General features: G+C 39.1%; 1 protein-coding gene across 5 annotated transcripts in view; it reads right to left on the minus strand.

The window, feature by feature from the left end:
- The window catches only part of DYM (dymeclin), a 176,105-nt gene that overhangs the window by 76,878 nt on the left and 82,256 nt on the right, over positions 1 to 16,971 (minus strand). For all 5 annotated transcript variants that reach the window (XM_050986711.1, XM_050986710.1, XM_050986708.1 and 2 more), the window contains 3 exons: positions 11,688 to 11,813; positions 4,244 to 4,357; positions 2,846 to 2,940 (listed from right to left, as the gene is read on the minus strand). In XM_050986711.1, the coding sequence (XP_050842668.1) occupies positions 2,846 to 2,940; positions 4,244 to 4,357; positions 11,688 to 11,813 (335 nt within the window). The remainder of the gene's footprint in view (positions 1 to 2,845; positions 2,941 to 4,243; positions 4,358 to 11,687; positions 11,814 to 16,971) is intronic.

Raw genomic sequence — 16,971 nt, forward strand, 5'->3', positions numbered from 1 at the left:
CTAAGCAGATTTTAAGTGTTTCAGAGCTACTTAATTTAGAAACCTATACCCTGAAATACTTCATGTACTATAAAGTACTATTCTGTTTTTCCTTCACAGAAAATGCTTTCTGATTAAGATGCTTGTACTCTGATGGTGAAGCAGAATAGAAGCATAAACATACATATATTCTGCTTTGGCATCATGGAACAAAGATGGATCCATCACTGCTGGCAAAATTTAGTAATTGTGGATAACAGACTTCCTAAAGTTGAAAAAGGAAGAACCATATATGACTTAAATACCAGCCCCTTAAGAAATACATGTATTTGTACTGCTTTTCTTGGTAACTGAAACTTCATATCAAATTTAGTGTATTTTGAGAGAAAATCAGGTTAAAATATTATTAAACCTGCATCACCTCCATCGTGATTAAACCTGCCAAGGAACCCAGGGCTGTAAAGTTCTGAGAAGAAAATGCAGTAAAGTCTAACAGGAGACAGGTTGCTCCTGCAACTGGCTCTTCCTTCCAGCCTGCCTATGTCCTAGTCCCACAGGACACTTTACAACAGATTTTAATACATTTTTAAAGTCGTGTCTTTTGATTTACAAGCAATCATGATCACAGCGACAAATTAAATTCCAGTCTTGGTGGTCATTTTTCCTTACGTACAGTTTTCTAACTCCAGAACAAGATCCTCTTTCCCTAATACTCCTCTTGTTTTAACTGGTTCTGTTTCAAATCTAAAGTCACTTCTTTCATTACAATTTCCACTTATAATAATATGGAGTGCCTGGCTGCAATAAGACAGAAGCTTAAAAGCAAAAGCATGGAATGCCTTTGGACTATTTAAGAATATCATAATATACATAACAGAGATCTTATTACCTTTGTTTTGCTTCTTCAGTTGATGAGTATGACCATTTTCTCTACCAACCCTTACATTACTTCCAGGCAGAACAATACAGCTCCAATTCTGCCAGCACCGAATGGCTGGGATAGCTAGCATCTTTCTCTCTGCTGACCTATCAGACTAACATAACTAACATACAATTCTCCAAATGCACTGAGATCTCAGACTAATTTATAAAATCGTAGAATAGAACTATAGAACCATTTAGATTGGAAAAGCTCTTGAAGACCATTGATTCCAACCATTCCATCAGCACTGCCCAAGGCCATCAGTGACACATGTCCCCAAGTGCCTCATGGCTTTTAAACACCTCCAGGGATGGGGACTACAACAGCTGGACTCAATGATCTTCCACTCTGACAGAACCTCCTTTTCCTGTTTTCTGCCATTCACCCCTTTGCCTTCTTTCTGCGCTTGTCAGTGTCAAGCAGCAGAACAAGTCCGTCCGCCTCCAATAACAATACCACAGCTAAAAATCAAGCAGCAGTGTTAAAGTTATGTTGTAACTATTTAGCTGAGAGACATTATGAATAAGGCTGCCAACATTAGAGGATCCTGATAAAAAGCTGCATAAAATGAGTGAAAGAGAAATTCCTGGGTCTCAAGACTAGCAAGTAACTGCTTCCTGCCCCTAATATAGCTAGAACACATCACTTTGGGCTGCAGAAACAGTCACAGAATAAAACAGAACAAAATCAGAACCCAGGATTCTAGGAACAAGCTCAGAAGTGGCAAATGAAGTATCACAGTAAGAACCAGACGAAGTTTTTGACAGTCAGAAAATTGTATCTCACACTACACCAGGATCTCTGATTTCAGAATATTTCAAAGGCTTGGAAAACTCAGACCTCAAGTCTATGATTTGAGAAATAAGCACAGCAAATATTTAGGACAATGTCTGTGGCAAGTAAGGAGAACACAGCTTAATTTCAAAATCTGAACCCTCTTTACTTCTGCCAAGGGTATGAAAAGAGGGCAAGTGTAAGGCAGGTGAAAGGCAACAACACAATGTATTCATCGGTAACCTGTCCTACTTATACCACCAACCATTTTCAAAGGAGAAGTGTCTCGGAGAGAATTAAATCCTTAAGAACAAGCTGTATGTCATGTTAACCCAGTCCTTGACAAAGTGTACAGGTACACAATTATTATTTTTGGCACACAGTCTGTACCTGACAAGCCCTGTAACAATTTATTCCAGACCACATTAAAAAGGACCTTCCTAGTTTCCCTTGGAGCGTGGAGCAGGGCTGGCTGCCAAGATGAGAAGGATGCCTGGCGCAGCATTACCTGCCTTTACAATGTGCTCTGCAGCACAGAAACACAATAGGAAGGACCAACTTCAATATCTGCTTCTTCAAAGTTCTGGCCTTGTTTTATAACCAGAGCAGATACTGACTATTGACTACTATACAGGATAATAAACTTAATCATTTGGAAAGCATAGATTTAGACTTTATTGCCCACATTTGAAGGGTATTGTCACAAAATGACCATTTAATTATGTCTGATTTTAAAAACAGACCTTTTGCTAAATACGCAGGAAGAAATAAGTAGAGAATTCATGCTGTGTAGCACTTTAGAACCACCACTCAGTGCATTTTTATAATAACTGAATATATGACTGAATTTGCAATTCAAACAAACCCCTGAAAACCTTCTGTTTTGAAGGCAGGTATTGAGCTGTTCTGTTAAAGGATCAAAAGGCAGAAGTTTCTCAGACAGAGAAACAAGTATTTTTACTGTCCATTCAGAGCAGGTTCAAATATAGAGCAAGTAAGATTTATTCTGGGATTACTTAGTCACTCAGTTATCATTTCTGCTGTTTAGTTCATTGGTATCTACTAAGGCATATAAAATTAATTTTTCTGTACTAGGAGGGCATACAAAATTCAAGCTTCTCTACTTGAGTTTCAGTAGAGATGATTTTCCAGCAGAGTCTTTATATTTACCTGATGATCCTCTGAGCAGCATACTGATGAAGCGAGCGGAACTGTGCCGACATATTTGCTAAGGCTGCCAGACAATTTGTGTGGAGGTATTTGTCCTGTCAGAAAGAAGAGGAAAGATAAAAAAAACCCAACACATCAAACTGTTGGTTGGATACGCACTGACACTTCTGGCAGGAGTAATTCAAAAGACTGAGTAATATATGTTGTTTTTAAGGCACAGGAAGAAAGGCAAAGCATATATACTCGGTGATATTCAAACCTGTGTACTTAAAAATAAGGCTTACAAAAGAGTGATTCCATAAAAATTTCAGAGTGTGTACATACATGTATGTATAGATATGTTTGTATTTGTCTTTCAATGCTCATTTACAGTTGCACCACAGCTGTAACATATACTCAAAGACATATTCCTCCTCTCTACCTTTCGCTCTCTGCCTTTTGTAGTCTTATGCTAAAACTTCCTACTTCATAACTCATCTCCCTCTCGACTCTTTCACACCATTCCATATATCCCACAACTACAACCATAACTTACTTCAGAGCACTGCTCCCCATTTCAGCATCCCTGAAACCATTTGGCCAGATAAGCATTTATCTGATGGCCCTTTCAAAGTCAAGGGTTCTCATAGAATGAAACTTGTCCACTTATCCAATCCAAAGGTGATTAATTTTGCTGTTCAAGTCTAAAATATTCATTTCCATAACGTAACAGATTCTAAATACTACGAATATATGCCAAATTTGTTCTCATTCCTTCTAATTCTTTTTATCATAAAGTAACATCCTTAGTTTTTGCAGTTTAAAACAGATTTAATGTTTTGGCTAATGTTTAATGTAAAGAATTCTGTGCCTAATTTAATTGGTGAAAATATTCAGAAGTGTATGATAATATGTTTGTGTTTGCAAAAAGGTAAAAAGACCTATTGTGCATTGAAAAATGCACAAAATCAATCTAGGCTATAAGGCTCAGAAGATAAAGCAGTTTTGCTTTTCCAGAGCTCTAAGAGATCTTGTGGCCTAGTCTCTGTCACACTTCCTTAAAAACTAACAATAAATAGACCTGAAAATCCGATTTTTAAGTCATTCAGAGAGGTAAATAGCCTATAAGGAATCACTTTTCTCATGAAACTAAGGAACTCTTTCTTCTCAACTGAAGATGGGCTTGATGCCTGAATGAAGGTCTTTAGAGAACCATACTCAATGAATTGGAAGACAACACAGAAATTGTGTTTCAAGTTCACAAACACTTAGTTAGAACAGCTGATCTATTTTCTTCCTTCCTGCGAAACCAGATGCAACTGGTTGCAATAGAATTAATAAAATCCCACCCTCTGTTTGAAATTGAATTCAAGCTGCTGCTGAGGTTAGGAATTCACAAGTGCTCAACACAACTCTTACCCTTGTCCGTGTCATGTTGTACTGGATGGTTCTTATCACAACCAGTATCAGAAGACTCCCAAGTGAGATCTCTGTTAGGACACGTTCAGCATACCAAGTAATGTTTTTCAGTATCTGCAAAAAGAAAAAAAATTAAAAGAAAAAGACTCTTCAGCACCTAGGTCTGAATAAGATCATAGGAAACTGTCTGGAGTCTCAAATTCCTTAAGACATGAAAATCAGTTCCCAGTCTCAAATGTTACTTAATTTTTGTACTCCAAAGCATAATTAGAACAAAATTAACAAAAAAAAAAAAAAAAAAAAAGTCAGACGTCTGCAGCATTATCACCTAGCAGATCTCATCAACTTTAAGTCATATGGAAACACAGCAAGTGTAGAAAGATGATTACATTTGGCACTTTGCTAATTTCTATGCCCTGTGCCACCACACTTATATGCTCATCTTTACCCTTGACACTTCATGAAGTCTTCATTTACACCCAAGACACCTGAATAATTCTGCCAAAGCCTTGCTATTTTCCCTCATCACTGGCTGGGCAAGAGGCAGCACACAGGAGCTCTGACTCATGGGCAAGAGCACACACACCAAAGGTCAAAAGCAGATCAACAGTGTGTTGGTTTCACACTGAAGGCTTTCCCTTGAAAAGTATGAAGTCTCTTCCCCTAATACTAAGAGAAAGTCATCAGCTAGAGTAAGAGCTTCGTGTCTTTCACTGCCCTCCACTATCAGGGTGGATGAAGTTAATCACCATTTCCATGTTTATTGCAGAAGGAGAATCAATCCACTCTTTTCTTGTAGCCAGCCAACCTACATGGAGGAAACACATGTACCCAACACCCTGCCTTGAAGGACTGGTAAAAATGACTTAACAGGAACTGTCCTAAAAACATGGAAAAGATCCTCTATAAATTCAGGGTTCTTATCAGTCAAAACATAAATATGTTTAACAAGGACTACTGCACACAAAGCTATTGCCCTGTGTAACTTCAGAGAGAGAAGAGAGACTGCAGGAGAGCTGCAGAGGGACTGGAGAGACAGCAGGCAGGGAATGGCTTTCCAGGGCCAGAGGGCAGGCACAGATGGGATCTTGGGAATGAGGAATTGCTGGCTGGGAGGGTGGGCAGGCCCTGGCCCAGGGTGTCCAGAGCAGCTGTGGCTGTCCCTGCATCCCTGGCAGTGTCCAAGTGTCCCTGCCCATGGCAGGGGTTGGAACCCCAAGATGAACTTTAAGGTCTCTTCCAACCCAAACCATTCTGTGAGTCTGCACCTCTGGAAGCTCTTTCACAGTACAAGAGTCATTTGAAATAGCATCCTTATTATGATTCATATTTATTGGTAAGCTTAAAGTTTGAGATATAAAAATAATATTTTATTATATATGAAGAGATGAAATAAAATTCAGATCCTTGAAATAAATTTAAAAAATCATTTTTTAAAAGCATCTCCACAATCACATGCTGCCCAGCACCTGGCTCTTTGTCAGCACCTTTCTATTTCCCACAAAGAAGTTAAAATGAAGCCAGACTGTAACCTATAGATGGGGAAAACACTATTTTATGGCAAGGGTGACAAAACATCCCCAGGTACAGGCTGAGGTGTAGTAAACACCTTTTGCTAAAAGGATCAAAAAATCAGAATAAGGGTCAGATGGAAAGACTTGAGAGGTATTTAAGGGGAGAATGGTCAAGGCTGAGGAACAAATAGGAAACATGAAATCACTGCAAGAAAGGTTTCCACAAATAGCAGGCGATGAGTGGATGCGGAAACCAATATAATTTCTGGTTATAGCAAGTTACTAATACTATTTTAAGACAAAGTGATGATGGTATAAATGAAAACAAGTCATCCACAGGGTTTCAGTAAACAAGGACAACTAGTTGGGATGAACAACATTGATGATTAACAGGAAATGCCTGAAAGACAAAGCAAAATCCACATATTTTCACAAAAAAAGGCAACTGAAAATTTTAAAAGCTGTTAGTGTAAGTAATTAATGAATCACACGTACGAACTTCACTGCAAGAAGATAATCTGCTAGTGGAGAACTTGATCATCCCAAGGCTGTTAAGCATAAACATATGGTAAGATACAGCAAGTTCATGGGTTACTTCACAAATGCAAAATGCTAACTTAAGTGTAGACATCCATCCTTGTTGCCTTAATTATAATTTCTTAATAACAGCTTATTTATGACTATGTGAATATATCTGTTCTCAAGGGAAGATTTTATATAAAGAAATAAATTAACTCATTCGACAAATATCTCAAGCAAATATCTCAAGCTCAAATATCTGAAGCTCAGCACTGAAACCTTACAGAATAAAAACATATTGTTATATGAAGAATACAGTACATGATCATTAAATAATGGTTACTCTCAGTAATACATAAATATAGCAGGGATAAGTTGTGGTTGCACATTTAATTTCCTGACTTTTAAATGCTTATTGAAAATGTAAGACCTTTTATAAAATACAGTGATGAAAATGGGTAGTATAAAATACTATTTGTTTTGACATGACACACAATGTAAATTGAAACCAATAGTTACATAAAGGGATGTATTTCCTGATGATTATTGAAGAAACAATTTCACTCAATTGTGTTCTGAAATGATACCCAAGAGTTTGGGTTTGGTTTTTTCCCCCCCTCTTAGACAAAATACACTTATTCTGGCAAAAAAACCATCAACTTAATGATTAAATTTCTAATAAGTTAATTTTTCTAATCTCTGATTTATGAGTGAAATAGCAAAGCAACTTCCTCCCACAAATAAAACAATCTCTGTGTTTCCGCCCACCCTCTTTGTTGCTATTTTGTGGGGCACATCCCTGCACTTCACCAACCAAAGTGGAAGTTCATGATTCACTCTGTGCTGGAACTGAGAGCAGAGTCCATCATGTGCTCTCTCCCACAGGGTGTCCCAGTGGGTCAAGAGGAATGGGACTGGGACAAGTTAAGTAGTCTCAAGTAGTACCTTGGGCCCTCCAACCTCTCCAGACACATCCTTCTCATCCACCATGGATCTCTGTTGTACATAGAAGCCATCACCCTTTCTGTTTTCCCTCCCTGTAGCTTATTCCCACCTCCTCACCCTTCCAGACCCCATTCCTTCTCAGCTCTTTCTTTTACCTGCTTCCACTCCCCCCACCCACACCTTATCATCACAGAACCATGGAATGATTTGTGTAAGAAGGGACTTGTGTCACAGCTCAACCCACCTTCCACTATCCCAGGCTGCTCCAAGCCCTTTGCAACCTGGCCTTAGACACTTCCATGGATCCAGGGGCAGCCACAGCTGCTCTGGTCAACCAGAGCCAGGGCCTCACCACCTTCACAGGGAAGATATCCCAATATCCCATCTGTCCCTGCCTTCTGTCAGGGTGAAACTACTCTCCTGTGTCCTACTCTGCCCATCCCAGTCTCTCATCAAAAAGAAGACAGACTTCACCTTCCTTAGCTTTTTGTCACTGTTCCTATCCTACCTCTTTATTCATCTTTCTTCTCAGCATCCCAAAATCTTACCTACTTCTTGTTTAATTCTTGTCCCTCTCCCCTACTGCACCATCTTCATGTTCCATGCACAGCCAATCCCAGCCTGTTTCAAATTTCTCCCAACTGCTGTTACATCAGGGCTCCCATTCTTACACATTTTACTCAACATGTGGAGGACTTGAGTTATTGGTGGCCATGGCAGTGGTGGGGGAATGCTTGGACTCAATGGCCTTGCAGGGCTTTCTCAAGCCAAAGGGTTCTAAGTGGTTTCAACCCCTGCCAAGCAGCAGCAAAAACATCCCTGGGAGCACAGTCCTGTACCCCGGGAGCTGCACTTGCACAAGCTGCAGCTTGTCCCTGCCTATCTCAGCTGATAACGTGATCCTTGGGCACGGGAGGATGCACACAGCCCAGATGGCTCTGAGAGCAGCAAGATGAGAATATTCAGTTTCCACAGACGTCAGGCCACCTCCGGCTGCGTCCCTGCTGTGCAGATGGAAACAGACTGCTCCCCGTGCCTGGAGACTGATAATTTGGTCACATTTAGCCATATTATCAGCAGCAGAGCCCTGGCACAAAGGCCACCTGCCAAATTTCAGATTCCCAATGCAAAACATGAAGTCACCAGGGTTCATTAAGTAACACATGACAGCTGAAAGCATGGATAAAGACATGTTAATGCTCCAGTCTCACCCCAGAAACCTTCAGTGAAACCTTCCCTGAAACTCTGAAAACACCAACCAGGGAAAAAGGACAGTTACTGCAATAATTATTCCTCGAAATAGTACACTACTCTTAAACAAATATATATAAATTCACAGTTAAAAAGTTACATACCAGAACCTGTTAACTCTCCTCTACACTGGGGAAAGCAACCTGAGCTGAAATGGCTATTTCAAAAACAACAGCAGCAACCACCACCATCCATTCTGGGTTTTAGAGGCATGAAGCATGAAAATATCTTAAATTTCAAAATCCTTTATCTGGAACCAGTGCCCCCACTGACCAATCTCATTGGTTTGCAAGTTAACAGTTGAAAAGGTAAAAAAAGAAAAAGCTTACTCCCGGGGCAGTCTTGCAAGAATAATTTTAAAATAAATTAAAATGTTTTGATTGTTTTTTTGGTTTTTTTGAATACCAGGCTCTTGGATAGTTCCAACTTAGGGAGCACGAACTGCAAAGATGCAAAGAGCAGGAGCTCAGTTCTACATATACCAAGCAGTGAGATTCTCAGTTTCCCACAACTTTACTCATGAGATATTTTTTAACACACTAAAAATAAACACGGTTAAATCATGATTTACAGTATACTGCCATTTACTACAGCATAAAGTGCTACAGTAGCACAATAAGGTTACTACTACATAAAATACCTCATGATGTTATTTTGATGTCTAATGTAATTATATTTAGAATTTCATAAATCAGAGACAAAAGATCACCAATGCTTGTCTCTCTGAGGAATTCTCACATTTACTTGTTTACTCTGCTATTATAATTATTGTTATTATTAGTGAAAGAAATTGAGTTCTATGTGGTTACAGTGCCCCAACTGCATTAAATCAATGGCAGGGACAGGACCTGTGATTTGGATCATATTTTCCAGGTAGTTAAAACCACAATAATTTTAAATAAAAAATGCTTCAGCATCCTACCACAGTCAAAAAGAGTTTCTATGGTTTCCTGAGCTCCTTACCAGTTGGTATAATCAACAGATTTATAAAACTTTGCTCACTAAAATTCATTGTAAAAATCAATAAATAAATGTGGGTTTAATGCCACAAAGGAAAACAGCCCTTAAATGATCTGTACAGTCATGGTTCTTACAAGAACAGTACACAGGATACACATCAGAAAGAAAAACAGGTTGATCTAAAATACAGCATATCTTTTGTTCTTCACCTTTTACCCAGGTGATGGAGGGAGTAAAAAAATTTGCTGTAACTGCTAAAATCTGGTATGTACTTGCATACATGACTTTGATGAAATTGATGCTAGATGCTTACGTTTTACAGAAAATCCTACACAGATTGTCTGACTCCTACCATTTTGCAGACCTATAATACCCTCTTAGGCTTTAGGAGATGTGAAGTCAATACCTAAGCAAGTATAAGACTAATTTCATACTTAATACTGGAGTTTTTGAACAGTAACTTGCTCATTCATACCTGAAAATATCAATTTAATTAAGTCAAAGACATGGGTGAGGGCAATGGATTTATAAGTACGACTTTGAAACTTTTTTCCCCCGTACACTTATTTCCCTCCTTGGGATCTGTAGGAATGTGTAGGAGAAGCTCACACAGACAGGCCTGCAGCACCTCACAGCCACCTCTCATTATCCACCTAAGAACCAAATCCAGCAAAACTCCGGACTCACAGCACTAACAAATGGAACCAGGCACTACAGAGCAGGAAAACACAACCACAGAGGAAAAGCAGCAGTTACTGAACATCTGAAGTAAAATTAAAAAAACTGTGAAGAAAATGGCAGAAGCGAAGGCATAACTGAAAAAAAATCAGTACAGGGTAAAAAGAACAAGGTGGGGTTTGTGTTTTTATTAAGATATGAGTAGTAAACCAATATCCACATTGCAATGAACACTACAACTCTGCTGGCAAGGTTAGCTGAAAGGCAGGATAAACTGGACAAAAAAACTTGATTTATGTTTTCATTCCATAGCTGGATCCTCATTAAGGAATTTTAGGGAAATCTTCCACTTTTACTCATCCAGTAAGAAATTTATTGAAAGACTTACTGAATTTATTTATTGTGTAAAGCCTCTAAAATGAACAAAGAGTGATAGGGGAAGAGACTGAGGCAGGAATGATGCCTTGACTGCTGAACTCCAACTCCCAACAAGCCCAGTTTATGAGAGGATAAATGGCTCCGTGACATGGAGCCTAAAAATACACATCACACATGTACACCTCTTGTGCACACGCACAGGTTCAAGGCACGAAGTTGCAGGCAGGAAAAAGCTTCAAGAAAATATTTCAGTCATCTGCACTATAGGTGCTCCTAAAAGCTGCTTCCAAAAAGGTATTCCCAGGAAACTGCATTTAAATAATCTCTTCCTGATTTCTACACTCAAAGCTATACTAAATAATATGAAATTTCAGAGAAAAAATACTGTAAATCAAGAAATTCACCTGGGAGAGAGTTCTGTTTAAAAACCTTGGAACTTGCTTTCAGCATTTTGCATTTCAACAATTTCACAAAGATAGAAATTCACAAAGATAATAATTTCCCCAAAAGAGAATTTCTGTGTCCCAGTCAAAAAATTAAATTAAATCAGTGCAAATATCTCATTCAGTATCAAAACTTTAGAAGCTGGGAAACTGGGACATAATTGTCCAAGGTATTCTCCTGCACAGATGGTCAAAGTCCATCAAAGCTAGTAAAAAAATTTGGATCATGTTATATGGACAACATAAAACAGAAATTAATCTAACAGACAGACAGAAAAAGAAGTGCCAAGTAAGGAAGTAACATTTAGTATGGAAAATACAACTCCAGCTAAAGGCTGCATCACACTAGCTAAGCAAAGTTTTTCATGAGAAATAAAAAATAAAAAATATTTCCTGTTTTTTTTCCTCTCTTCTAGGCCCTCCACTTCCATGGCAAACATTCAGCACCTTTGAGGCAGCCTGCCCAGCTATTACTAGGCTAATTTGTAACAGGGAACACCAAAAAAGACAGAAAAAGAGATATTTGCAGCAGTTTCTCTACAAGAGGGAGTGTGTTTGTTCATTTCACTTGGGAAAAGTTTTGAAAGCAGCCTTTAGGTTCCTTCTCCTTACAAAAGAAAGACGTACATGTCATCAAATTTGGATGAGCTCATACAGCCTCTGCTGAGGGAACAGATTTGCCAATTTATCTTCTTCTAAGTAAATACTTAGATTATTTTTAGAGCCAAAGGATTATTTACCAAAACAGCAACTCACCACTTCATGAATGGATCGGTTGAAGCCATCATCCTCCGTGAGGATCAGCAAAATTATAAGGGCCATGTACACATGGTGTGAATTCCTTTCTTCAACGTGATAGAGGATTTCAAGAATTGGCAGAACCTGTAGGGAAGGAAAAATAGGTGTATCAGTTCAGTCTTTAAATACCTCAGCCACTAAACAGAGGAGGCTCTAAAGGTCCCATGTATTGCCCTGCCCTTGACAATTCATACCAATTCCTCCCTCTTGAAACAACCACCCCTGAGCAGTGACATACAGGGTCCAAACACCTTCCATCTGCTTCATTTTGTCACACAAGAGAGCCTAAACAAGTGTTTTCTTGTGGTCAGAAATGGAATTTCAATCCCTAATGAATGAGATTCCCAGCCACTGCAGTTACCATAACCTCCAAATGCTTCAGTCCTCCTCTCTACACTACAGGGAGAAGAGAATTGTTAAACAATATTTTCACCAGTCCAAGCAGGAAAACAGTTGTGTCTACCCATCTGTGCTACCACAAGCCTGCTCTGAAAAGCCTTTCCTCCTCAAACCTAGCCAAGCACATCAAAGCTGAGGTGAACAGAGGCATTTTGAGACATCAAAGTTCAATCCCATTTTGGTGTGTGAAGATAATACCAGGAAAAAAAAACCAGTTTGGGTTTGGTTAAGACTAGAAGAGGCCTGTTTTTCCAATTTTAGATAATATGCAGCCAAAGAGAACTGACTGATCATTATGATTAGAGTTCAGCCCAAGGTCTTGCAACATTTCCACCAGGATGAACAGCTTAAGCCAAAGCCTTGCAATAATAATGAAAATGAGATTTCATTGCAACAGCAAGCATACCTGAATGCTAGTCTAAAGTTAATCCAGATGCAAACATTGTCTCTCTACCAAATGAAAATTAGCTTTCTACTGGCTCAGTACAACGTGGCTTCCCTGGGCTGCAGAAATAGGCCGAAATCACAAAAAAGCCCTGGAAAAAGGAACTGGAGAAAGCCCTCAGTTCCAAGAAGCTTCTAGACACCTAAAAATTTGCTGTTTTTCAAAACAGGCCAAAGCAGCTGGATGAATCATGTGAAACCTATTCTGGTGAGCAGCCAGGACACCATGTGCTTCATAAGCCTCTGAAGTTACCAAAATGTTCTCTTACAGTCAACCATCCTCAAAGCAGTTGGGACATACTAAACCAGTTTTTATTACAATGAAATGAGATTGATCTGAATGCTGCAGCCCACAAAACCTTTTGACACAGGCTTTGGTCAGGGTCAAGACAAGATGATAACAGAAGCAGAGGGAGAATATGCTTACAGTAACATTTTTATTAATATTAAATCAATATAAAAATAAAATATTTTTTGAAATTACATGTTGCAAACATCCTTCCCTTGCCATTTCAAAGGACCCTTCAGAAACCTCTCTCTCCAGTGGAAACTAGAGTACCATCTTTGTGTTTTCTAAATATCAGTCTTGAGTAAAGACCAGGTTTTCCCTAGAACTTCTAATTAGCATATAGACCAAAAAAAATTGCCCTTTTCGTTGGATGGGGAGAGAGACAAACATCACTGCGTTGGTCCACCACTCAAACTGTTTCTATCTCTAACACTGTATGTAGCCTTGCACTGTAAAAGCTCTGTCATTTCCAAGTCCAAGAGTTACTACATAAGCTGGGACAGAGCTGGAAGCAAGCAACATGAAACTAATGAAGAATTGCATTTACAACTTTGCAGGGAGAACAACAAAAGCCTTGCTGAAGGTAACCATTGGAACAACTTCTTAGTCTTCCAGACAGATCCCAGATGGAAGCACAGGATGGTTTGGGTTGGAAGGGACCTTTAAAGATAATTGTGACTCAGTCTTGTCGTGTCAAACCATACAAGCCACTCTGGCAAAACATACTCCTTCAGAAGAGCCCAAAATATCTCCTCTGTCTCCACATATTAATACTAATTGTAACTGAAAAAGTCCATTCATTTTCAAGTGCTCCAAGCCCTACAAGTGTGTGGCTGCAAACTACATTTAAAAATACATGATACTGAGACATTGCAGCCATACCCCTACAAGCCAATATGTGAAAGTGCTGTTACTAAAGCTCCACACTTGCTACTGAAGAGTAGTCTGGCACTCCAGATCATGGCAATCAGTTCTCCTGCCACAAAAAAACCTCTCTGCTTCCAAAACCTCCACTCCTTTGGACAGGTTTCCTTTCCACTTCTCTTTCAGGCTCTGCGCCATCTACACACTGGACAAAACTCAGGGAGGCATATGGCAACCTAAGGCTCTCTTTGTGCCATTTCTGGATGGAACCAGAACCAATTCATACACTTTCCATAATCCTTCCTCCTTACAACACTTCTTCCTTTTTACACTGATTGCTGAGGTGTACACACATCTTTAGGACAAGCACTACTGTCCTTACAACAAAAACTAGTTAACAAGCCACCACTTCTATAAAAAAGTTATAATAAAGATTCAATTAAAGTTCTAATCATATGAAAATGTAAAATTTGAAATACTCTGGGGGAGAGAAGTATTAGGTGGAACCTGGAGGAGACGGTTTTCTTCAAAAGAGGAAGACTTTTAGGTAGTTTCCTTGAAGAAGTCTGGGGCTGAAACCTGGGTCTCAGGTCTCTAGAAGAATTCAAAGAAGCCTGAGAGATGCCTGGAAGGAGTCCAGGAAGATTCTGGAAGAGACAGATTGCTCCAAAAGAGAAGAATCCTTTCAGTTAATATTTTAATTATATTAAAATTTCTCTAGACCTGCAACCAAAATATATTTCTATACTTCTGTGCTGCATACATGCATCAAACTTTTATACCTATCTTCTTACGCAATGGTTTTATCCAGCCCTATATTGAGAAGAGAGCCACCACTTCTTTTGTATTGCTGACCCTTTTCTCACAGCCATCACACTACCCCTATGGTACCGCTACTAACACTCCTCCCTCAGGAGCAGCTTTTAACTGGCTAGAAGAAACAGCCATCATTTAAAAGCTACTTTTAATCCCCAAAACAAGTGGCAGGTAAAACAGACACTGAAAATTGCAGGTGTCCAAGGTTGGTTTCCCCAGTAAAGTATAAAAATAGATTGTCTTTAGTACTCAACAAAATACAAGCAGCAACCTGCTTAAGACAAATTTATACTACAGGAAAAAATATTTCTGTAGCATCAGCTGATATAAATACATCATCATGTATGTTATTTCATTCCAATCATGTTGAGCAGCAACAAAATCTCAACTCAGCAGCCAAAGAAAACACATCCAATTGCTCATTTCTTAGACACAGAAATCTAACTAACTGGTATATTTACTTGCAATACTGGCGCTAATTGCTCTTTCAAACAGAAGAAGGCTTGAGAGACTCCCATCCACAGAATACTATGCTTATCAAAAAATGTGCCAACTGCCCTCTATTTCATCTGACCCACCACTTTCTGGAGGACCCGTGCAAGCACTTTGAAAAGGACAGCGCAATACTAGATGTAAACTTCTCTAACATCAGATATTTAATCAGTTATTTTAAAAAATGAAGTAAAGAAGGACACACAAAGATCCTAATCATTTTACCAAGAACTATATTAAAAGCAAAAAAAGGTTCTTTATTAACAATAAAACATGAAGTCCAACAGAAGGTGAAGGTATTTAGCTGGAACTGGCAGAGGGAGAATCATACAAACGAGGAAGGGAGACAGTATGTGTTATACCAGCTAAGAAAACCAAACTTCTAATTTACAAGTTATGCTAAAGTTGAAAAAGAGCAGAGACACATTTCAAAAAATCCTTATGAAACGTTACAGAGCACCTTCTGGTGATGTTTCCTGGGCACAGAAAGAGAGACAAATTAAAACAGGGGAAAACACAACATATGGGATGCACTGAGTGTAGTGAAACAGGAAGAACCTGCAAAACCTCCTGAAGTTTAGGATGAGCTCTGAGCTGCCTGTGGATGTGACCTCTCGCACAGCACCTATATAGCTTACACCCCATTCATCCAACTGCCTCTGCACAAAGAGGCCACTGATTTACACCACATGACTCCAAAAAGTCCTCCATCTTCATTCAAAGATCATTTTGACTCTGGATTAATGACCTTACTGTTTTTCTCCAATATCTCCGGATGGTGGGAATCAACCTCCAGGCTTTAATTCCTACCATCCCTCTCTTCAAGCAGAGATTCCTGTTTTTTCAAGGATTCCCCTTTATGAAGGCATATACACATCCCAAAGCTTCCCAAGCTCTTCTCTGACCAGCCAGAGTTACCTTCCTAGGCCTCTCAAAGTGCTTATGTTAAGTTTAAAGCAAAAATAAAAAAACTTCCATGTTTCTCAACAGGGACCCCAATAGTCTGTAACTAAAAATAGTTACAGACTATTGGAAGTACAGTCTGGAAGTACAACACCAGAATAGTACACAGTATCAGCACCACTTATGACATACAGGGAAGCCAGCTCCAGTACTCAAATCCCCTTATGTCATTATCAAGTCTTTTTCACCAGAGGACTGTAGTTAGGAGGTCATGATTTCTTCGTCCACTAGCCCTCCCAATTCTTTTTGGGTCTGGCTCAGCCTGTCTTACTGAGCAATTAAAACAGCTCTTCTCAGTTGGTTGCTCCTTATTGTTATCTACTGGCCCAATAAAAACAAGAGGATTGGACAAAGATGTCAGTAACTTGTCAGTAGAGATCACAAAGAAGCAGCATGAAGAGCAAATTAAGAGCAGTTTCAAATGTTGGTATGGAAAAAAAAAATCAAAATACCCACAAAAACATACTTACATGTTGACTTTTCAGTGATGCTTTTCTGAATTTTTTAAGCTTTTCCCAAGAAGTGTTTAAAGTTGCCGATAATTTCTGGGATTTTCTGACTTTTTTTTTTTAGGTGGTAATATATGAAAATATCCTGCACTGCAGAGTATCTGAGTACCTGGATCTTGACTTGTTTTGACACATGCACCACACTGTTTTCCTGGAAGCTTTACAGTGTATCAGACACCACAATTATAAAACAATGCACACACTTGTCTAGAGCAACCTGGGATAGTGGAAGGCATCCCTGCACATGCAAGAGGTTGGTACAAGATGGGCTTTAAGGTCCCTTCCAACCCAAATCATACTAGGATTCTATGCTGTGAGCCTAAAGATACAGCAAATTGTTATGGTTAGCAGCTGTTAACTTGTCATATCACACACTAGCACCCCCAAAAATTATATGTGGCCATTTGTTCACAGAATTCATGCAAAATGACTCAGCCCTTGCCTACATAATCTGCCGTGGACATAG

This window comes from Serinus canaria, chromosome Z, assembly GCF_022539315.1.
Source record: "Serinus canaria isolate serCan28SL12 chromosome Z, serCan2020, whole genome shotgun sequence".
Taxonomy (NCBI): domain Eukaryota; kingdom Metazoa; phylum Chordata; class Aves; order Passeriformes; family Fringillidae; genus Serinus; species Serinus canaria.